General features: G+C 40.9%; 1 protein-coding gene across 6 annotated transcripts in view; it reads left to right on the top strand.

Moving 5' to 3' along the window:
* satb2 (SATB homeobox 2) overlaps positions 1 to 14,501 on the top strand; it is a 45,059-nt gene extending 30,558 nt beyond the window's left edge. For 5 of the 6 annotated variants that reach the window (XM_058393437.1, XM_058393435.1, XM_058393438.1 and 2 more), the window contains 7 exons: positions 277 to 327; positions 451 to 1,022; positions 1,445 to 1,657; positions 2,231 to 2,317; positions 3,255 to 3,407; positions 4,983 to 5,177; positions 9,592 to 14,501. In XM_058393437.1, coding sequence (XP_058249420.1) covers positions 277 to 327; positions 451 to 1,022; positions 1,445 to 1,657; positions 2,231 to 2,317; positions 3,255 to 3,407; positions 4,983 to 5,177; positions 9,592 to 10,212 — 1,892 coding nt within the window. In that variant the 3' untranslated portion in view covers positions 10,213 to 14,501. The remainder of the gene's footprint in view (positions 1 to 276; positions 328 to 450; positions 1,023 to 1,444; positions 1,658 to 2,230; positions 2,318 to 3,254; positions 3,408 to 4,982; positions 5,178 to 9,591) is intronic. The other variant, XM_058393440.1, reaches the window with a different exon arrangement.
* Positions 14,502 to 23,700: the final 9,199 nt, after the last annotated feature.

Genomic DNA, 23,700 nt, shown 5'->3' with positions numbered 1-23,700 from the left:
CAGAGCAAGCAGTGTTGGGTTACATAGAGCCTGCTTTCAGTTCTGTTCATTGCCTCCCAAAGCCAAACACACAGCCACAAGCCACCAGATGTGACCATGGAGAAATCTCATTGATTGACAGTCGTAGTCATAAACGTCAGTAAAAGAGGCTAAAGCACTGATAAGGTGTTCATTTAATTAGAAAGTACCTGTGTGTTTACTTGCTCTTATGAATGTACACTGATAACATTTGGGATACACAGTTACCATGATTCAATTTTTTTTTTTCTATTGTAGGTGATTACTTTGAGAAGATGTGGCCAGTACGAGAGAATTCTGAAATTAAAGGTGAGTAATTGTTTTTTTAACAAAACTATTTACTTAATAAATAATTTGACGCTTTTGTTTACTTGTGACCTTCAATAAGAATCCCGAAGAAGTGTCATACCTATTCATCTATTCACTTCACAGTGGAGAGGGACACCTTGGTGGACTTCTGTGTGTTAGGACAGCGTCCTCCCACTCACCTAGCTGGCCTGGCTCAGTTAGGACCTTTGGGAACTGGTAGTTCTCTTGTGAAAAGTGGATCTGGAGAACCTCAGACACCTCAATCACAGCCCCCATCCCAAGGACAGCCACAGCCACCCTCATCTCATAGCGGCCAGCTCCACCACAGTCCACCACTACGATCACAGGTGGCTCCTCCCACAGCCCTTCAGCCTCTTCTGGGCCCAAGAGGCCTTCTGTCACCTCAGCTCAGCCCACAGTTAGTGCAGCAGCAGATAGCTATGGCTCACCTCATCAACCAGCAGCTGGCAGTCAGTCGCCTATTAGCCCACCAGCACCCACAAGCCCTCAACCAACAGTTCCTTAACCACCCACCGATCCCAAGGCCCAGCAAGTCTGGAGGCCCTGGAGAGCCAGGATCAAATCCTTCAGCGGCTGAGGTCTCATCAGACATCTATCAACAGGTCCGCGATGAACTCAAGAGAGCCAGCGTATCTCAAGCTGTGTTTGCCAGAGTGGCATTCAACCGCACACAGGTAAAAAAAAAAATACATTTTATATATATATGTGTATATGCAAACACAGCTATCTGAGGGTATTCACAGTAAGTGTGATGTCTAGATTGTGCTTAATTCATCTAATTCAAATATCAGAGATTCAAGACTTCTCTGGGTAGAAAGTTAGTTTTCCAATCTGCAGGTCACTGCACTGAGGCCCAGCATGCTTGTTCCAGCCCCTGGGCCATATCAGTCTCCTTTCCCGCCCTCTCAGCAGTTTACACACCTGGTGCATTGAACCTCTGCAGGCCTGAATTACGCCCCATTAGAGCCATAGAGTGGGTGGGAGATGATGTGGTGCAGGTGAAGACCTGGTGGGATTTGCATGTGTATACTTGCAAGACCTGGGCCTTTCTCATTTTGCTTTCATGTCCTTGTGTGTGCATGTTCGCGAACACCAGGGTCTGTTGTCAGAGATTTTGCGGAAAGAGGAAGACCCTCGCACAGCCTCCCAATCTCTTCTGGTCAACCTCAAGGCCATGCAGAATTTCCTCAACCTTCCTGAGGCTGAGCGAGACAGGATTTACCAGGAGGAGCGCGAACGCAGCATGAATCCTCCTGTAGGTCTGCCCCCAAACTCAAACTCCAGTCCTGGGGGTAACCGCCTATCTCAGGTACCCATTATCCTGCTGTCACTAAAACCCTTCAGACCTTACACACTCTTCCTACAGAGCTGTCTTTTTGCCAGGCCCAGTATGAGAGTACGTGCATTGCAAATTTGTGTGTCTGACTCTCCATTTTTATACATGTGCTTTAGAGATTGTTTGTGATTTCTGTCTAGGTCTGTCTTATCTGATTAGTTGTTTTGTTTGGGTTATACATATTTGTGGTTGTTGTGAGCTTGTTGTTTTTTAATGTAGGCTTGATGTAGTTTAACACAGGGTTAAACAAATGTTTAGAAATGTTCTCAAGAACAGTGGGGTTTTATACAGTAGAGATTTTTGATGCTTTTGATACTTATCTGTGCATAAACAATTTAGTTTTCAATATTGATGCATTTTCTACAAATTAATTTTGATGTAAAAGTACATGACTTTTTATTGTTTTATGATTTTGTTTAACATTTCCTTCAGTGATGAGCTTTTATACAGTTTTAAGTATTATGACACCAGATGTTAACTTAAAAAATAATTGACCTTTTATGGAGTTAAATGTTTGTAAATTGCTTTATGTTTCCCTCTACACAGAAAGTCTGGGAGCGCAACATAGATGAACAGTTAACCCCTGATGCCTGGGCATCTATTTGGAAAAATAAGAACAAAATTACCAACTCGGTGAGGCTCACATCACTTCTCTTTCACCTATTAAACAATCCTCATAATGTGATCTGACTATTTTTTGAAGAGATAGTGAGCTACTGTCCCATGCTTATGGAGCAAACAGAATACTTCCGAGTCCTTGATTATAACATTTGTGTAGAAGAAAATCTAGATTGAGGATTCTTTTTCCAGGTAGTAGATGATCTCAATGCTGAGCTAATCTCATAAGGTTTTATCATTTATGTCATAATGTCATATGACATCATTAAGATATTTTCTGTGTTTATGTTTGTGGTCACATTTTTTATATGTGCATTCTTATACTCTTTGCTCTGTATTGTATACAGCAATAGTCATTGCACAGAGACAAAATATTTAGGAACTGTCTCTGAAAAGAGGGTTGTCTCTTGTATCTAGATATGTTAAAGTAAATGATTTGGAACTTTTTCTGATATAGAGTGTCTGTTACTACTGTTATAGAGTGTCATTTGAGCAGGACTCTTTTTCAAACATAGAGCATCAGTGAAAGAGTCCAGATAGCAACAATCTCTCTGATATAAGGACAGAGTGCTGATCCTTTGGTCTCAGAGAATGCAGTTGTGTACTATTATTATTATGTCTGTATACTGTTATCTTACTATCTTTTGTGTTGGGGAATGTGAGATTACTTGCCTGTGCCTGCAGAATGACTTCAAACACTATGTGTGGAAAAAACACACAACCCTAAAATCAATATGCAATGATTCAAACATGAACTACAAAGTAGATGCAAGAGAATGCCTTAACTACTCTCCTACTGAATGCATCAATCTCTGTGCTCCACTAATACAAACACAGGCTACTTTTAACCTTTTATGTAAGGCTTATCAATTGTTCAAAACATACTTTGTTTATCTTAATAACGTTTGCCTAACTCTTCTCTGCTGAGCCTGATCTCCATGTCATCCTGTAGTGTAAGCCCTCTGGTCCGAATACTGACCTTCCCCTGAAACTGGAACCACTGGTGAACATCACATCGTCCATTTATGACGAGATCCAGCAGGAGATGAAGCGAGCCAAGGTGTCTCAGGCTCTGTTTGCCAAGGTGGCAGCCAACAAGAGCCAAGTAAGCCCTTATGTTTGCTTACCCAAATAACTGCTTTCAGTACGCTAATGATACACTTCAAAGCCTTCAAAGCCTACAGAAACAAAACTTTCTCTTTTTCCACTACTTGATTTTATGCATTTATGAAAAGGTGATGATTCAAAAATCATCGGGGCGAACAGAGGGATTTGGCTGGTAATTATTTGTTTCATGTTAAGGATGCATTTATGTTTAAATTATCACACACATGCCTGATTATCAAAGTCACACACTGGGCAATTCCTTTCCACATGAAAGGAATACAAAGCTGAAAATAACAAATGATGTTAAGCCGTGCTCAATCTACCGTAAGCAAGAGTCTCCTCCTGTGCAGGTGCTGGTATCTGATCAGAGCACGTCTGTACCGGTAAACAACAACACGGGCAGATAGATATGCTTTACATTGCAGATGTCCATCAGAATGGTTTCCGTTCACCCAACCATGACACACCATCGTGACATCCCAAGGATCTCATTCTCCATGACTCACAATCGCAATCCAATCGCTTCATTGGAGGAATATTTCACTGTACTACTCAGATAGTCCTGATTACTGGCTCCTGTTCACACTGACCTGTGGACAGATAGACAGTGATATTCTGATCCAGGATAGATTGCTGCAGCAATATGAACAAGTAGGAATGGTAGGGAAGCTTTAATCGCACAGTCACAAGGCCAGAAATAAATTATTTTATCATGTATATCGGGTGATAAAGAAATCAGTATACATGCACAGAAAGAAATCAGTATACTCACACATGTGCAAGCTTTCCTGATGAAAATTCTAAAACACTTGAAAAGGATGCTGTAATAATACTGTGGTGCATGCCTTCAACTCAAAGTAAAAAGCATGGAATTCATCTGTGAGTGTTGATTAAGGAATATTTTGGAAAACCTGCTGGACCATTTGTGGGTCCCTTTCCCATTTGAGAGCAAAGAGAGATAATTGATTTAGTCAAATCTGATCCTGCGCCCAGCTGCGCCTAATTCTTGCCATGAAATTGTCTGAGTGACGACAGTGCTGTACCGACCCATTCAGACAAGCACCGTTAGCACGCTGTGTGTGAGTTTGCAGGTGTGACCACCCCAATCCAAAAATGTGTGTAGAGTGTGTGTAAAGCAGTGTTGTGCTGGTCTATGTGCGTATGTGTGTGTATATGCATGTGACAGATGCGGTTGGGTCCCACAGGTCTGGGGTCGGTTGGGGGGGTCACGGCTGAACGCACCCATCTGCTGCAGCTGGCCAAGAGGGCCTGGAGAGAGAGAGAGAGAAAGAAAGAGAGAGAGAGAGAGAGAGAGAGAGAGAGAGAGAGAGAGAGAGAGAGAGAGAGAGAGAGAGAGAGAGCGCTCTGATCAGGTTATTAACACAGGGTGCTGGTAGAGGTTGGATGCCCACAACAGCTGGTATCAAAGACTGGCCTAGTCTAGCAGAGATAATCATATCTCTTTCCATTTCACACTCTCTTTCACATATTCTCATTTCTCATCCTCACTTTTCCTCTTCCCTCCTTTGTCTCTCTCTGACTAACTATTATCCTATGACTCTTTTTATGTCAGGGTTGGCTATGTGAGTTGCTCCGTTGGAAGGAGAGTCCAAGCCCAGAGAACCGCACACTGTGGGAAAACCTGTGTACAATCCGCCGTTTCCTCACCCTCCCCCAAACAGACCGTGACCTGGTATATGAGGAGGAGTCACGCCACCACCACAGTGAACGTCTGCACACTGTCCTCCATCTGCCCTCTGACCCTCAGGTGAGTCTGGATCAACAATCAGATGGCATTCATAATGATTTGAGTTTATGAAGATGTTCAGTGCTAAGGTCTCTTGTTATGGTCATGAAGTTGATAGAAGCATGGGATTATTGGATAATTTTTCAAGAAAACACACATTTATTAAAGATTTATTGTGCACAAATTTCCCCTAAATGGTTTGTGATTTATGATATTTTCCATATTTTTATTGCTGCTGTGGAAGGGAAAAGGGGTCATTGTGATTGTGTTTCATTGTGTGGTTGCGCACACATCTTTAGAGCTTTTGTTTTAATATCAAGGCCTCTGATGCAGGGTCCTTGCCAACCTCTAATAACCTAATACATCCAGCATCCTTTAATCATAGACACACACACACACACACAAATAGCTTCAAATACAGCACTGATTAAATGGACTTTTCCATCCTCCAGCCAGGGTCATTACAGTATACACCAAGCACACTCAGAATTCACACCTACACACGTGCGCACTCATTTCTATATGTAAATTCATACCTTATGAAATGGTACACACCTAAATCTATTTTCCCTCCCAAACTCTTTATATTTCCTCAGTACCTCTGTAGCATTCTGTAGTCTACAAAAATATTCTTTCTGTTTTTGTTCTCTCTTTCTTCTTCTTGCTCCAGTTTGGTTTCTTTTTATGGTAGCGGTTTAAGCAGTGTATATTTGTATGTGTGTGTGTGTGTGTGTGTGTGTGTGTGTGGTTGTACTTATTTATGTGTTTTGGGCGCAGTAGGAAATGCCCCATTAAGACACACCCTGACAGACAGTACCACCACAGCCCTGATATTATTAATGGCGGGAAGACAGAACACACACACACAAACACATACACGTATACACACGTATACATGTTAGGTGACTCATGGGAATTCACAGTAGTGGGTGACTAAGGTTACTGTACAGTGGCTTAGACCATAAGCTATTATAGAATACTGACCATAAAGAGACTGACACTTTCGGATGGGAAGCCTGCATCCCGTCCCTCAAAGCAACGTTCTGTTGTTATTTTTATTCTTTTATTCTTTTGTTTTCCTTTTGTACAGACTGTATAATACCTTTCCTAACCTTCACATTCAACAGTACAATGCAATGCATAATATGTATTCTTGTTCTGCACTTCCAGCAAGTTATTCTGGATAATAATACAACCAGCCCAGTGTGTGTTACACTGTTATTGTACAGTGAAGGTGGCTGTGTGTTTCAGCATTCATTTCTTCCATTACTTTAAGGATTAAACTTTAGCTTTCCTATTTTTCTATTGAAGTCCCTTAAAATGCGCTCACTATTCAACTTAAAACTCCTTATGCTTTTGTGTGTTATTAAATGCTCATCACAGGAAGGAAACTGTGGTCGCTCTATTAACACATTCCAGGTCTCCTCTGACACAGAGCCCAGACAAGCCACCGCACAGAGGACAGAGACAGCTAAAAATACAGCTCACAGGAATCAAACAGCTGTATCCAGAACAGTTGTGTTCTTTCTTTACATGCATGATTTGTTCCATGCACAAAGGTTGTGCTTTTAGATCTGATTCAGCTCTTTTAAAGAAAGGAATCAGTGACCACAATGAGTTTAAGCAGATAAATTAGTTTTTTTTTATTTGTCAGCACAAATTTAAAAGGATTGTGTATCCATTGCTCATAACAAGCACAGCATTGGCTCTGTGTGTGTGTGTGTGTGTGTCGCTGTCTGAGGATACTGTGTTTGTGGGTGTCTCTTCTGTTGTTGTTTTCTTGACACAGTAATGAGGGTCCCTCCCCAGATCAAAATACCCAGCATCCCCTCAGCTCCAGCCAGCCTGCCACCACAGAGCACACATGCGTCCCAGCTGCTAGAACACTCAAATATGTTCACATACTGTACACATACACAATATAGTGTACATGAACCTACAGAGACACAGGTTGTGCCCCGTTTACTGTATTGTCCTTGTGACAATGCCACACAGAGGAACAATGTCTACATGCTGCACACACATAATACACACCTGCTAAGTGCCATAGCCTCCTCAGCACTATTCCTTCCATGGGTACACAGTGCTCATGGGCATAAGTGCCCCACACTGCTCATTTGGCAAGTCTCTCCTTATGAATTATTTCTCTTTTGTTTTTGCTAAATTGGATGCTGCTATGTGCCGGGTGCTATACCCCCAGACCCTGCCATGTGTCCTGACACTCTGGCTGACTGATGGAGTAGGAAAGGAGCAGATTCTTACAGCTCAAACAATGTACCCTATTAAAAAAACAAGATTATTTCTAATTGTATCAGTTTTATTAGCATTAAACATGTAATTCATGTTTTTTTTCTGTACATTGTCATAATATGGGTACACATATTTATACTGCACATATACTGACATGTAGAGTCAAGCACAAAATGCATGCTCTCTCTCTCTCTCTCTCTCTCTCTCTCTCCACAAACACACACACACACACACACTCAGAAACTCTCCCACTCTGATGGAATTGCAACAGGAGAAAAACTAAAACAGAAATTATCATGCATGCCTATAATTGAGGTAGGTGAAGTCATGCAAAAGGATACTAACAGTAAAATGTCTTCACATCATTACATATTTAACGTCACGATGTCTTAGCAGTGTCTCTAATGACAAGACAAATCCCCCACTACCCCAGTCCTCATTAAGAGTCAGCTAAATTTTTCATATTATACCCTAATTCATTCATACTTCTGTGGTGTAATTTGGAGTGATTTGAAAAAAAAGAGCTTTTTCCTTAATTTAGTGAACTCATAGACCAGTCCCTGGTTGCAATTAAAAAACAGAGAATGGATGAGGTTCAATATTGAATTATGCCATAAGTGCATACAGGCAGAAAGTGTGTGTCCAAAGTAGACTGTGGTCGAGGAGTCGTAGTGGGAGCAGTAAATGAAGTGGACGGAGGGAAAGAGAAGAAATGGAGGAGACTGACTTCATGGCTTTAACGGTGTTAGGGTTGATTTGAGGATGGAGTCATTCTTCTGGTTTGGCTTCAGTTCTCTTCATTAGTGTCCTACTCCATTAGAGTGGAGCAGCCTCTTGGATCAGTGGTGTAAAAGGGGGTAGAACATTTTTTGATTGAAGACACTGGGTGCCTCCTAAAACAAACAGGGTTGGGGATTGAACTTGTGCATTTTAGGGCTTAGCTTCTGCCATATTTCACAACAGGCATGAACACAAGTGTAAGAAGTGTTCTGTGTGTGTGTATTTGTGTGTGATGTGCAGAGTTTGATTTAAAAACAATAAAATAAAAAAATAAAAACAAATATCATAAGAAATACACTTAAAAAATAGAATCCAGGAAAAGTGTATGCATATTAGTGTGTGGGGTCAGTGTGTGGTTGAGTGGGTGGGGGGGTCCCATGTTTGTGTGTTGCAATTGAGCACTGTACTGTGTGCGTGTGGTCTCTGTAGGTAGGTCTACACACAGATAGCAGTGTTAGATCATGTGGTCAGTTTTAATGTTCATGTGTCTCAACCCCACTCCCATCCCAGTGTCTTAACTCCTTTTGTGGTCTCAGTTTGTTTCTCAGTGACATCAAAAATAATATAACATAGAGCAGAAGAACTGAAAGAAAAAAGACAAACATACACACTTCCTGTAAAACACTATCCCCAGAAAGCCCCCACAAGTGAAATCGGAGCAATTCTGTGGTCTGGCCTGCCCTCAGTATTATTTAAAAAAATGCCCTGTTATTATTGAGTGGAGAGAGCAAGCAAGCAGAGAGAGAGAGAGAGAGAGAGAGAGAGAGAGAGAGAGAGTGAATGACTATTATCTTTATGTAGGTCCTTTAATTTTAATGCACCGCAGATTTATAGCTTAGCATTCCAGCGCAGAGGCAGTGGGCACCCCACCCTGGTCATAAACTCAGCAGGACAGCGCCATAGTTTTCGATAGTTCTGCTGTGACATGCTACACCTTCCAGAGTTCCAGAGACATTAGTTGCCTTCCACTTCCATCATTTTACTGTTTACACCAACAACACTATTTACTACACCCTTACCACCCCCTTTCTTTCTCTGTTCCTTTCTTTTTTTTTCACTCCACTAAACTATTTAAAAAACATTTTTAGAAAAATAATTCTATGCCTTTGCTTATATCATCTCCATATAATCCAGATGTATGAAGTTACAGACCTGATAATGGTAATGGTGTGGGTGAAAACATTCCCATGTCATTTGTGTAATACACTTGGTTAAACAGTCATAACGCAAAACAGTGTGGTTGGATATTTACTAGAGGTGACTGGACATTGTGGTCAAGAGCCCCATGGACACTGGATGAATATTCATTGATGGAAACCTTTGTACTGTTGTGCACTACTTTACTTATTATTCATTTCTCTCCTTTAATGATCTCACTAACCTGATCTTTGGTCTCTCTTATCAGGTTCTCCATAGACAACCTGTGCCACCATTAAAGGACCACTCTCCCATGCGTGAGGACTCAATGCCCAACTCTGGAATGGAGGACAACCCTCAGGCCAGTGCTGGTAGTGGCAACACTGGAGGAAGTAGTAGTGTTGTTAAAAAACCCCGATCCCGCACCAAGATCTCACTGGAAGCCCTGGGCATCCTGCAAAGTTTCATCCAAGATGTGGGCCTCTACCCTGACCAGGAAGCCATCCACACCCTCTCAGCCCAGTTGGACCTGCCCAAGCACACCATTGTCAAGTTCTTCCAGAACCAGCGCTACCATGTGAAGCACCATGGCCGACTGAAGGAGCTGGGAGCTGAGGGCAGTGGAGTTGATGTTGCTGAGTATCGAGATGAGGAGCTGCTTTCTGGCTCAGAGGATGCAGAGTCCAGTGAAGATGGCCATGAGGAAATCTACAGTGGACAAGAAGGTGCCTCGGCAGGAGCAGCCGCTTCTTCTTCAACACCCTCTTCCACCTCAGGCCAAGAAGACAGCAAAGACAAGGCTTTATCTCTAGGGTCAGTCCGGCCAAGCTCCCTTCCTTCCTCCAGTTCATCCCCCAGCCCACGAGACCAGGCCGAGTATCAGAGATAAAGCATTCTGACCTGGGAAAAAAGGGGCATTTTGGGAAGAGGATAGTGGAGGAACAAATGGGACAGTAAAAGCAGACTAAAAGAATCCGGCACAGGGTCAAATGAAGATTGAATAAAAAAAGGACAAGAGTATGTTTGAAAATTGATAATAGAAACAAAATGTGTTACGAGAAAAATAGCTAAGATAAAGGATTAGTAGTTCTAGCAAAAGATCATTTGGCACCAGATACTGTAAGTTCTGTCGATGTGATGAAGGAAAACTTAGGTTAGTGGCCCAAAATTGTTGTTTTTATGTTTAAAAAAGGTGCCTGATATCTGATGACACTGAAAGTGGATTTCTTATCTTAAACTGACATGTGGTCACTTTTACTCATGGTTTCACAAATTAAGATGCGAGTAAGTCATAGTAGGAAAATGCTAAACCAGTGATGTTTCTCCCCAAATCTCTAACACATTAATTAAAGAACTTACTCCTTAATTCCTAACCTACAATCCAGGGGATCATTAGAAACCATTGTCCCCTTCCCACCTCTATGGCAAGCTGAGTAATAACAGTGATTGAGCTTTAGATACGTCTTAGATGAGCCATGAACATCTACAGGAACACTCGTGTCTCATCAAGAAGCCTGGTGGGTGTCTGCGGCTTCTCTCTTCTTCCTCCCATCTGTGATGGGGAATACTTTATGTCTCCAAGAGGTGGCTATGTTTGGCCATTTAAGTGGTTGAATGGATGGGTGGGTGGGTTAGAGGTAGTGATGAGGGCTGTGGTGTATACATCAGCCTTGCTCACTGATTCCATTGTAAATACATGTGGTCTACTGAAATGTCCAGAGTTAGCTTTTCCTCCCCTTTGAAGATAGAGCCATGTCTCCCACAAACAACCACATCATTCCATATAGTCCAGTGTGGTGGGACAAACCACCAGCCTGGTACCCATGCACCCATGCATGGACTTCCCTCAACACCTCTGTCAGTCTAAATTTAGTGAATGGTCGTTTCATATAAATACATGTACACGAGACATCTTGTCACTATGCCTCTTTGTACTCTCTTTGCACTTAAAAATGGCTAGTAAATATCAAGGATAAAAGAAAATATGTAGGCGTCTATTAACTGCTAAAGACAATTTAGTGACAGACGAGAGTGCAGTCTGACTGCCTTGTCCTGCTTTTGGCCAAGTTGAGGAGAGTAAAGTATGTGTCCAACAACAGTCAACAATCAGTCATTTAACGTGTGGGACTACATCCCTTCTTCTCATCCTTTCTGTCCTGTGACTCTTTCTCTTACTGGCACACAAAGTGTACCAATTTCAAACCACCTACCCCACACTCCACATCTCTATTTATTGCTATCTATATCCACATTTATTATTATTGTTGTTGTTATTATTGTTATTATGGTTGTTCTTTCTGTCATTGATGTTATTTTTGGTTGGGTTTTTTTCATGGTCTAATATCAGCTTTTGCCTCAAAGCTGTTGTTTTGGTAATGAGAGACTTTATGAAAGAGGAGAACACTGCCAAAACAGTGAGAATTAGAAGCAGTTACTGAAGAAATTGAGTGAACCCTGTGATATTGTGTACTACCATTTCAATCTACACTCCACACTTTTTCCAAAGAAAACGGCAGTAGGTGAGTCGAACCCAAAAATAAGACAAAGCATATGAAAATATACTTTTTTAAAAGAAATATTGACAATCCATTTATTGAGCCAGTTAAAACTCTGTATCCTTAATGGAAACGTGTTAACATGTCACATCTCGGGAAATGGACTTGTGTACAAAGCAACACGGCTCCTCTGTGGCAAAGCCTCTGTGGATACTATAGCAAAACTTGGATCCAGGGTCCTGATTTGCTTTTGAGAATCAGCTGCTACCTGCTCATTTCTGGATACCAGAGTAATCGTCATTGTTAACCTTACACTGACCTTTAAACTGTTTTGTTTTTGTTTTTGTTTGTTTTGTTTTTTTTGTTCATAAGGTGATGTTTATGTAGATGTTTTATCTATTACAAATGACAGCCTTTTCTTTATATGTCTTCGATGTGCAAATCCTAACAAATGTCTCCACTGCAAACCGTTCACTTGCATTAGCATAACATCAGAACGGTTTTGTTCTTTGAGTTATCACCAAAATGCAGATCATGAATTTAAATCAACTTAAAAATATTAAACACTACAGTATATTTTGTTCTCAATTGCTTATGCATTATGGCTCATTGCTTTTTAGAGATCTACTCTAGGTCCCTGGGTATGCAGTGAGCTAGCTATGCAGTGTGACAATGTCTGGCTTATGTTTCTTAGTACTATTCAATTAGAGGCCTACTGAGGCCAGGGATGTTTAATAAGACACATGCAGGAGTGACAATAATTCAGATGGAAGTATTGGGGCACACTGCGCAGCCATGCCATACCTCAGGGAGCCTGCAATCATTTCACACTGAGAAAAAATGTGACGCAAAGAGGATACAGTATAAAGTGTGGTGATTTAGGTGATTTAGACCACTGCTGTCCTTTTTGTTTACTTCACAGTGTGTATCTCCTAGTCAGTGATATTTAACCACTAACCAACACACACATACACACACAAACACACAACTTAATAAGAGTTTCCTTTTGATGGTTTTGACTTGGTATTATATGCTGGTGAAACTGTGTAAAAGAGTTTAGAGCCATTTATTGAGCCTTTGTTTCAGAACAGGGCTGTTCTCACTAATCCTAGTTTAAATTCATCTTATGATTTCAATACAGCCCAACATGCAGTGATCACTCAAATGAAATGTAAAAGTTCAGTAAGTAAGACACTCAAATCTAAGCTGCATGCTGGGTTATTTCTTTGCTGCTGGCCGACACAATAACTTACATTGGTTTCTCAGCATTATTCTTTGTTGCCCAAATCACTGTAGAAAAAAATCTTTTTATAGCTTGCATTCCCTTTAATGTGCAAAACACGTCCTGTCAATATGTTATACTGATTTTTCATACTGTATTAGATTTTTAGTGAAAAGTTCTCCATATTCACAGTTTTAAAAGAATTGCTAACAGTTGCTTGTTTGGTGACATCTTGAGGCATGTTAATTTTCACAGCAGTCCTGGAATGGTGAGAGGAAGACTTATTTTGAATCTGTTCCTTAAAATGTCAGATATTTGCAGGCTCTGATAAGGGTGTCTAATAACAGAGTACTGATTGTCAGGTGGATCTAAACCTTAATTAAGCTTGTCAATCAGCTATAACTGTAGGAGGCCAGAGCCCACCCCTACCATTATTATCCCTCACCCTCTCGTGGCCCCGCCCCCTGCAGCGCCCAGAGAAGTCTGAAACAAGCAGCTTTGATGAGTCCGTCTCTGCTCTGCTCCTAAATTATCCACAGTCCTGGTGAGACAAGCGTGTGCATGCTAGACTGGTGTTTAACCTGCTGCAGGGGTGGCCTCCTACTCACTCAGTTCCTTCATCACCTCCTCCTCCTCCCTGTCCTATACAGAGTTTGTGCTAAGTGAGAAAACAAAGAGGATTCGCAGAGTCCCTGATGAGCGATAGGTCAGGGTCACTCACCAATTATCCGTCTCTTCCGTGACAGGAGTGTCGTCTTTGCCTTTTCAATTTCTAGCACTTTGTCTCATTTTCTCCTCCACCAGGCAAGAGACAATCGCTCTCACTCACGCTGTGCTTTCGGGGTTAATTGGAAGTGATCATGTCCCCTTGTAGGGAAACAAGTGGTTCCTAGATAGCATAAACCCTCTTACCATAGAGAATTATTTTAAATAATAGAACAAAACAGAATGAGACAGAAATAGGAAAGGACAGGAATCAGTAATAAAAATTAATCCAGTGATAAAATACAGATCAAAGTTACAGATATCATTATCAGCCACACACACACACGTCACACATATGAATTGTTGTAACCGTTCTTCTGTAATGTAGCACTTAAAGATTAATTTCATGCAACAAATTTTTTACATTCTGCTTTTTGACATTTCTCCGACTAACAGATAAATTGCAGAATAAAGTGGCTTTTTTTTACTCCTTTGTACTCTTTCAGTGCGCCTTACCTAAGCACAAGGCTCTGTCTGCTTGCTTTGGAGACAAACTGTTTATCCTCATTAACTACAATGTGAATCAGGTTTGCCACTCCAGGATTGGTACTTTTCCTCAATCAAATGGATCATTCATTATCACTAAGTGATAATAAATTATGTGCATTATTTGGGCTCTTTGGCTTGTGTGTCTTAATGTTTGGTTTTGTTTTCTTAAATTGCTGTCATTTAAATAAAGTGCATCAGTGGATCATTTGTGTGCCTCTGGATCTTGTACTTCATGCTCTGAGTCAGCTCCTATTTGATCACAAATGCAAATGCAATTGGTTATGCATGAAGCAAACCGTAGCAACTGACATTTTACCAAGTATACTTTAAAAGTTCAAAAAGCACAGAGGTTGTCCCTAGAACAATGCAATGTTGTCTTTTGCAAAGAGACTAAGTCTTGGGGAAAACGAGTGGTGTGGCCGCAAGAACCAAACACGCTTTCATAAAAAGCAACCAAAACAAACCATAATAGGAAAAAAATTGTCCATTTGGAACTATGTTACTGGAAATGATCAGTAATGATACAACTTTTTGTAATCATTTGCTGAAGAAGATCTTTAAATAAACCATCGAAATTGTGTGGGCTAACCATCACTGGTGACCCCAAAAAAAGCTTTTTATCACATGTTTTTGGATTTCACAAAACCACATGAACATAAAAGGAAACATTTGAAATCTGCAATATATAAAATTTACAGACTTCCCAGCAAAAGAAAAATACTAATTTGGGCTGCACATTTGCCGGTTAGTCAGCCACTGATATCCCTTTTTATGGTGAGCTCAGTATTCATTATGCTTTGACTTCTTTATTATAATTATTTCACTGTACATAGTTTAACTATTACTTTTGGATTGGAAAGGTGGTTAATATGTTTAGCAAAGCACAGGATCACATGACTGGCTGCCTTTTAGTCTCCAAAGCCCCACACAACCGCCATATATCCACACAGCCTTTACATATAGTCTCCTCTCATTCCGAGTCCTTGGCCACCTGCCAGTCCTCCCGCCCTGCCACTGCTTCCTTCTTTTCAAAAAGCAGCTTGCAGGGGTGTCCTCTGGTTTTCATTCAGTGCCAGTCCCCCAATCTCCTAATTGAACTTATTATTCGCTCAATTGGCTTGTTTTAACCCTTTCTCCCCTCCAGGTTTGAAGCTGGATGTCGTTAAGCTGGGGATTTTTCAACATCCAACAAGGGTATTAAGAGAGCTGTAAGGGTTTTGATTTAAAACCATAGCGCTGGCAAGAACGGCTGCTGCGTCTGTTAGCTGCTAGCTGCAAGTGAAGCCTTGTTATGGTGCTGTGGCCATGCCAGACCACCCAGAGAGAGGCCCACGCAGTTTGTTTTATGGATGATGAATTCTCATCTCAGTCGACATATCAATTGACCTAACATCAGTTGCTCTCTCACTCTTTTGTCTCCACACTGTAGATAGAGGCAGGGTGACACTATATCCTACAAACCATCTGTGTGTAGTTCTCTCATGCTCAGTAGGAAGTGCTCCGTGTGTGTCCTATGATACCAGTGCGGATATCGCGCACAACAAGGCAACAGGGATGGAAACTGACACGTCCTCTGATCTCCTCTACTTTTATCAGAAGTATCCATAGTCTGCACAGTGCACATTATCTTTGTATTTTAGTACTTTTCCACAATGCATATACAAAATTACTGCTACCTGTTTGTATCATTAATAATTGCTAGGATCCAGAATTATTATACTATACTATATAATGCAATGTACATTTTTACTTTTAAGTTAGTTAGTTAGTTAGTTAGTTAGTTAGTTAGTTAGTTAGTTATGCCTTTTACCTTTGTACCTTTGTATTTTGCTTTGATTCTTTCGCATTTTCTCCCCACGTCCACATGGGTTTCCTCCAACCTCCCTAAACCATCCCAGTAAATGGCTTGCCTAACTTACACTGTCCCTAGGTGTGAATGGATGTGTGTGTGTGTGCGTGTGTGTGTGTGTGTGTGTGTGCGATCCTGAGCAGGATAAATTAGTTACTAAAATAAATAATATTCCTTTTTGTTGCAATGTAGCTCTAATAACATGCTTGTTTTATATAAAGGGGCTTTCAGATACATTATAAAGAATAAATCTGCATCTGTGTTGTCTGTTAATAATTATAGACCACAAAAAAGTGCATGTAAGGAAGCTCAAGAGGCCCTTGTGGCTAAAGGCTTTAAGGGGACACAATAAAAGCCATTATTGTTGCAGCAGCAAGGCTTCAGATGTTGCATTGAGTGTAGTAAAGAGTTATTTGGGTGGCATGGTTGACTGTTCACTGTCCTGTGGTCCGCATGTCTTTTGGCTTTTTTTGACTTAAAACCAAGTCTTAGTTTACCATTTATATCTGTCTTTTACTACTGAGCATACTGAGTCTTTATGAATAAATGTTTTCTAAAAATATATATATATAAAAAGTAATCTTGTCTTCAGGCAAGTTTAGTATGTCTATGTGCAGCAAATGGTTATTTCTCTGATGTATTTGGTGCAACTGTGATGGACGGTGAGCAGGAAGGGAGATTGACAGCTCTCTGGCGGGGGAGCAGGGGCAGCTGCCAGGGCACTGCTGCTGGGGTATTAAGGCCTGATGGCAGCATGATTAGGGGCCATTAGAGGTGAGAGCAAGGGGGCGGCAAGGGACGCAGGTGCACCAATGCCAGCTATTACCCAGAATTCAGTGGGGTGGAGCGCAAAAACACACCTGTGGTCTCCCGTTGGCACACTGTCACACTGCATACCCCCTCATCTTTCTCCCACACATTAATACACACACTGATAAACAAACTAATACCCAGAGCTCTCTCTCTCTCTCTACCTCCAACATGTGCGTTTTCCTCTCTTCCCATTTACCTCTTTGTCATCCAATGTGATATTTTCATATTTCATATTTCCACTGGCTTTGCACTATAAGCTCATCTATTTCAAGCAATTTGCTCATACTTACCATACAAGATCTCATTTTTAACACCTACTATAAACCAACTATGTACATTAACTGGCTAATGCAGTTTAGTTATCTGCTTCCTACACACCGAACATTTCTGAATATGAACTGTGGCAAGGAATGAGCATTATGAATCCCTGTTCTCGGATAAGTAGCTCAGCTAGTGCACTCAATTAAGGTCGTAAACCTGACAGACTGAGATGGAGAGAAATGTGAGCTGCAGTGATGGCCTCCCCGGAGACACCAGGCTAAAGCAGGGCATCTGTCACTGGCCTGTATCAGAGTGTCGTACGCCGACATTAATGCTCTAAACAGCAACACTCACATGAACACACACATACACACACACACACCAAATAAGCACTCATGAGCAAACATTCAATTACCCTAACCAAGCAAAAACATTATAACTGTCTTCATTTGATTGGTGTTCTCAATTAGCATCACAACCAAATGAGAAATCGCTTTTGGCATACACAAGAAGACTCTTATTCCATGTTCCCAAAACAAGAAGATGTGTGTCAAAGGGAAAAAAAAAAACTTTGCAGTGTAAACCTATAGCACATATAATCTTGTCCTTGTTAATGCTTCAGGTATTTAATGAGCAAATTATTTACACCGAAAAAAAGCACATCTTGGTGCAATGTGCTTGATTTGTCTAATTCAATCAGTATCAAGCATTGAGCACAATATTCAATAAGAAACCAAACAGATGCTGTGATTAAAAATATATTACTCTCTGCATTTCATGAAATCCCAGAATAACTCATCACATCCTTACATGAAAAATGGATGAGTGGAAATGCAATGATTTTGTCCATAAAACAAAATTAACTAACTTTAAGATTAAGAAGCAAGGATGTTCTATTCACATGTGGTGGACGTTCACATCACAGTGAGGTTTAGTGGTTTAAATGTGAAACTGCAGGTATTCAATCCAGAGCAGATTTAATCTGCAAGTGATAATATACAGTAGATTTTATATGAATTATTGTAATACTGTAATATATTTATTTAGCCATGTGTAATACAGACAACTCAACCTTTCTCATGTGAATAACAAATTTACAGTATTTGATCTTTATAGATGCTGTATATAATATTATACCATTGATATCAAGATATAACTGCTTTCAACGCTTTGAATATGACTGTTTATAAAGGTTTAGTAAGGTGCTCAGGGTTGTTAACTGGTTGAACAGCAACTCCGCTCACAGGACATCACTTAAATGCCATCACTGCCCCCCACTTCGGCATGCGTGGGCATGGTGACAGGTGTGTGGCGCTGGGGTGCCTGAGGGAGTCCCGAGGCACCCACACCACTCTGCCCACTACTGATGCCTTCTGACAACACATACTGTTATGGAGAAAATGCTGCAAAATTCATTCAGGTCAGAACATACTTTCTAGAGACACGTTAATAAAAAGCACTCACACGGAATCATTCAGACAAAAAGGAGAAAGTGTTTATGGACCCATATGTTGGGATGTTATACAAAACCAAAATCTAATCATGTATCCAATTATTTTCTTTTCAAAAACAATGACATATGTACTGACAGAGAACAAGTTCTTTCATTATCCTTTATAAATATCAATCAGTCCTAATTCTCCCTCTTAAATGCAGTGACACAAAGTCCATGAATGATTGACCCTCTCAGACATGACAGTCTCTGAACCTGGCCCCTCTCTAGGTATTAACTGCTGGACGTGACTGAGAGGACTTAAGTGGTGTCACTTATTGGCTCCACACTGGTGGACTTATTAAAGAATCACTGGTCATGTCACTCTCTAACTCATCAGATCCTCTCATTCCCTATCAGATATTAAACTGAAAGCATACATTGTCAGCCAAAATAAGCACAGACTTTTAAAGATTTACTTTACTGAAATGCCATGTACATTAATAAACATTTACGAAATACTCAAGTATCACAAATCCCATGTCTTGGGTGCTGGGAGATTTGTATATGTTGTACACCAGGCCCTGGGCAACACAGAGAGTGAACTGTACATTGCTTTACATTTCTCACCTACATATATCATTTAAATCATCTTCACAGACAGATAAAAATCTCTACACACAGTATTCAATATTCAATAACAAGCTGTCACATAATAGGTCTGTTCCTTCAACACAATTCTATGCTGACAACGCAGCCCCAAAACTCTCCACAGCTTCCCTCCATAACCTCCCTCCCACTAACCAAGCCACTGTGGAATGAAGGTTTCGGGGGCTTTCAGGTTTCTCATCTATGTATAGCAGCTGAACATCGCCTGCGAGGCCACGTTTATGCGGACAGTTGCGGCCGATTGTGCCTTTTACAAACTGTGGGACCCAGTGATTGTTGGTCACTAGCGACTATACAAAAATAGAGAATAATGATGGCCTTGGGGCTCATTGTGCCTCTTCATGGTATTAAAGGTTTGAGTTGCACACAGGGCAAGAGACAGAGAACTCATAAAAAAAAAATGTAAAAAAAAAACCAGGAATAACCCCAGCTTTTCTGGTCAGCTCAATAATGCTTGCCCTGTTATAAAGCATGGCCTTTTACACAAACTGGGTGTAAGTTTTAGCTCTATAAAGTTGGAGTTGTGTAAATCAGAGTTAACAAACAAATCAAGATGAAACAGACTTAATTTAGAGATTTTTATTCCAACTGGTTTGGTTGTAAGTGCCTCTCTCACAGTCACAACTGGGATTATGACTGGGATCAGTGTAACATGCTCTCAACTCATCCACTATATCGAGACATCAGAGTGTAGCAGTACTGTCACTTTAAGAGTGATCAGGCTGGGACTTGATTTAGAGGATGAGGGGTCTTTGTTTATCTTCTCTCTGTCTATCTTTCTGTCTTTTCAGAAAGGACTAATATGTGACAGATAGTGGTCAGCTCCCAGGGCAGTGTGTGCTTTAAATGCCACTGATCTCTGACCCTATAGTGGTTAATGGCTGAGTGTCAGTCATTAGGACAGTCAGAGCCATCAATATTAACTTTCACCATTCAGCTAAAGGAAGGGGGCGTTGATTATGGTCAGAGGCAAGGACAAAGAATGTCACAAAATGGACCAATAATGAGATTTAAGTGCAAAGTACATTTTATATATAAAAACAACTATAAACACATAATTTCTTGTTCAGCAAAATTGAAATATAGCTCTGTGAGTGTGTGTGTGTGTGTGTTTTTACATAACCATGTGTGGGTGGCAGGGCTGTATTAGCTCACCTGTGCCACTCAGTACCTCCCATCCCCTCCGTCACGCTCAATTAGCCTCCACTGAGCGCGTGCAGAGCTGCCTCTTCTTCTGGCTGCCATTGGCCGATAGCCTCTGGAGATAGGATTGAGCCGCTGTCTCCTCTGCAGTCCCAGCATGCAGCTCTCTGTCTGAAGATGGCTGGACTGATAGCATTCACAGCTACTGCAGCAGTCTTTCATCTGCTGCATCTCTCAGTCCCACACCAACTACGGGCAAGAGGGAACAAGCACTGGACCATGCCACCTCTTTCGAGGCTATCAACAGGCACATGAAGTGTTAGCAAACCTGGGCATATGATGTGAAGTCATCCTGACCTGTATATAAACACCATATAAATGTTGATAACTGGTTAATACAACATGACAAATGAAATTTCAGAAAGTTAAGTATAATTATTTATCACATTCCAAATGTCAGTTATATAAGGCTGTAGGCTTTATTGCTCTTTTCACTTCACAGAAATTTGGGTGAAGCTTATTTCATTTAGCTGTTTTCAGTTTTATTTCATTATTATTAAAAAGCTTTCTCTACAAAACAGTCAGTCAGTTGTCATTTTAACTCTAATTTTAATTCTTGAATTCACTCTGTAACTGACTTTTTATTGCCCCCAGTGGAACCTCTGTAGATCATCTGTTGTAGTGTGTTTGTGAATTTGTGTGTTAATGATGAATCAGTTTCCACACTTCAGAAGCAGTGGCCCAGGACGGGTTTAAAACTGTTAACCTTCTCCCTAATACATGACCACTGAAACTGACTGTTCACTAAACACACGCCATTATCTGTGAATGAATCATTTGCTTGTGAGTTCATAGCACTTTTACTAGAGAAGTTGTGGAAACTAGTGTTTGGGTTTTTTTGGTGAAGAAGGGAATGGGTAGTAGGCATCTTTTCACATCCTCTAAGGTCAGAATGTGGCAATTTTTAATCTTTATATGTAGTGTTTGATTATTGGTTCATGCTATACCCTTCCTTTTCAGTAAAACTTAATTCTTCATCTTGTCTGCTCTTCCTTTTCTGCAAGTCTATAAACTTCACCACCATTAAGAAGCTGATAACTCCTTATCCTAAACATCAGCACTTATCAGAATAGGGATAAATGTGGGATGCCCACCCTCCAGGGCAGAGTCCTCTCTCCCCTCGTTCCCCAGAGGCCCGCTCCCTGTCCAAATCTATAATTGTGGTCTAATGGCAGTGTTTGAAGCTGATCTGGTGCATAAACAGGCGGAGGAAGTCTTTAGAGCCATAATCACTCTATTCCTCCTCTCTCCTTCGTTCTCCCTTGCTCTGCATCCCTCCCTCCACCTCTCTTATTCGGCCCGATTAGGCCCCTGCCTCCCAGACAACTGCAAACAATTAGGCAAATTAGTGGCTCCACCATCACCATCAAGAGGCCTGCTTGTTTATAATTTAATCGAAGCGAATGTCAAAACAGTCAAGGCTTGAGAGAAACAAGATGTGTCCGTGAGATGAAATTTAAACTGCCAGCCAGTCCAAAATATTAAGAGAGTTTGTTTAATAGAGAGACAGGAAAATAGAAAAAGAGAGAATAAAGGGAGTAAGAGGTGGAGAACAAGTTAAAAAAAAAAACACTCAGCATTTTTAACATTTGTATAAAGATGCAGTTGGGTTCCTCTCAGTTCGCTTTTTTCTCACACTCACTCATACACAAGCATGTATTTGTGCTCGCTTTCCTCATTCTTTCTCAGAGATTTAAGGGCGCCAGAGCTTTTGTCGCTCCAACTAAGTCAAATTTCCCAAACAACAAGAAAATGCAATGTTTACCAGGATCTTTCCACACCAGTCATAAGTAAACAGGAATGACCTTAGGTAGAAGTAAAATGGACAAATCTCTGAAAAACGTCAGTAAAAACGGTGAATTAAAATTCGCCTTTCCCAGCAAATTTACAGATTAAAAAAAAGAGAGAGAGAGACATAAGCTACAAGTTACATAATGAGCGTTGGGGAAACATGTAGTAGTGAATACAATGATGTGACATTTATTTCTATATAAATGTTATACTTGCTATATTAATTGTAGAGAAATAATGGTTAGAAGGGCCAAATCACACCACCCTGTGACTGATAGTTTTCCTACAATAGCATGTCCTTTCATGTTTTATTCACTCTAGGTTAATTTTAATATGTACTCTAGGTTCATTTTAAACCCCTTAAGGGTTTTTTGGGCTCTGTTTATGGAGTTTTTTATGTTTAATCTTACAATCACGTGTTTTTCTATTAAAGTAGAAGAACATTTGTTAAAGAAAGAAAGAAAGAAAGAAAGAAAGAAAGAAAGAAAGAAAGAAAGAAAGCCATCATGGTCTCATAAAAAAGAGGAAATGATTATTTAAAGAACAAATTTCCTGTGAGTGGTCCTGATGCTATAGCTAAAGAGAGCAGTATTTAATAGGTAGATAGATGGGCATGGGGCAGGTGAGCTGAGAGCTTGGCTCCAGCACTAATGGCCCAGACAGACTCACAGGCTCTACCTATCAGCCTCCAGTCTGCATACAGCCCACGAGTATCAGCCCTCTAATTGGATCAGTGGCACGAATGTGATTACCGGCGGCGTATTTATTTACATAATAATTATTACTGCCAGCCCTGTGGTGCTATAGTAGAGAGGGGGCCTAAAGAGATGGTCAAACTGGGAACATGTTTTGTGTGTATGGGTGTGTGTGTGTAGTGGGGGGTGTTTGATTGCGTGGGTGTATTGTGGGTGGGTGTGTGTGTGTGTGTGTGAGGGACATGCCTCCGCCCTCAGCACCGAGCTGATCTGATGGTATTATTCTATTAGTGCTGCAGTGTGAAGTTTGAAATGAGCTCTGATTAGATTAGTTAACAGCGAGGACTAGATAGTGCAGAATGAGGTTAGCGCTCGCACGTGCAAGCAGGCGGCCCAAACACAGGCAGTCGTAATTAGGCATCTGTCCAGGATAGAAAGGCTGGACAGGTGCCAGCGTACAACAATAACGCCTTCTAGCACACATATATAGGCACTCACTATAAACACTCACTTTCTATTACTCTATTGTTTGACTTGTTCCAAAGCACTTAAAGCCAACATATATCACCGCCAACTGATGTATCTCATTAGACGACTTAGCCCCCTACCCACCCCTTTCTCCCCCCTCCAAAAAAAACCCAAAACACCCCCCCCAATCCCCTCGTCACTGACAAGGAACTGATGCTCTCTAAG

Source organism: Hemibagrus wyckioides, linkage group LG06 (assembly GCF_019097595.1).
Source record: "Hemibagrus wyckioides isolate EC202008001 linkage group LG06, SWU_Hwy_1.0, whole genome shotgun sequence".
Classification (NCBI taxonomy): Eukaryota; Metazoa; Chordata; class Actinopteri; order Siluriformes; family Bagridae; genus Hemibagrus; species Hemibagrus wyckioides.
Note: the sequence above shows the minus strand (reverse complement) of the source record. Positions and strands in the feature narration are given on the sequence as shown.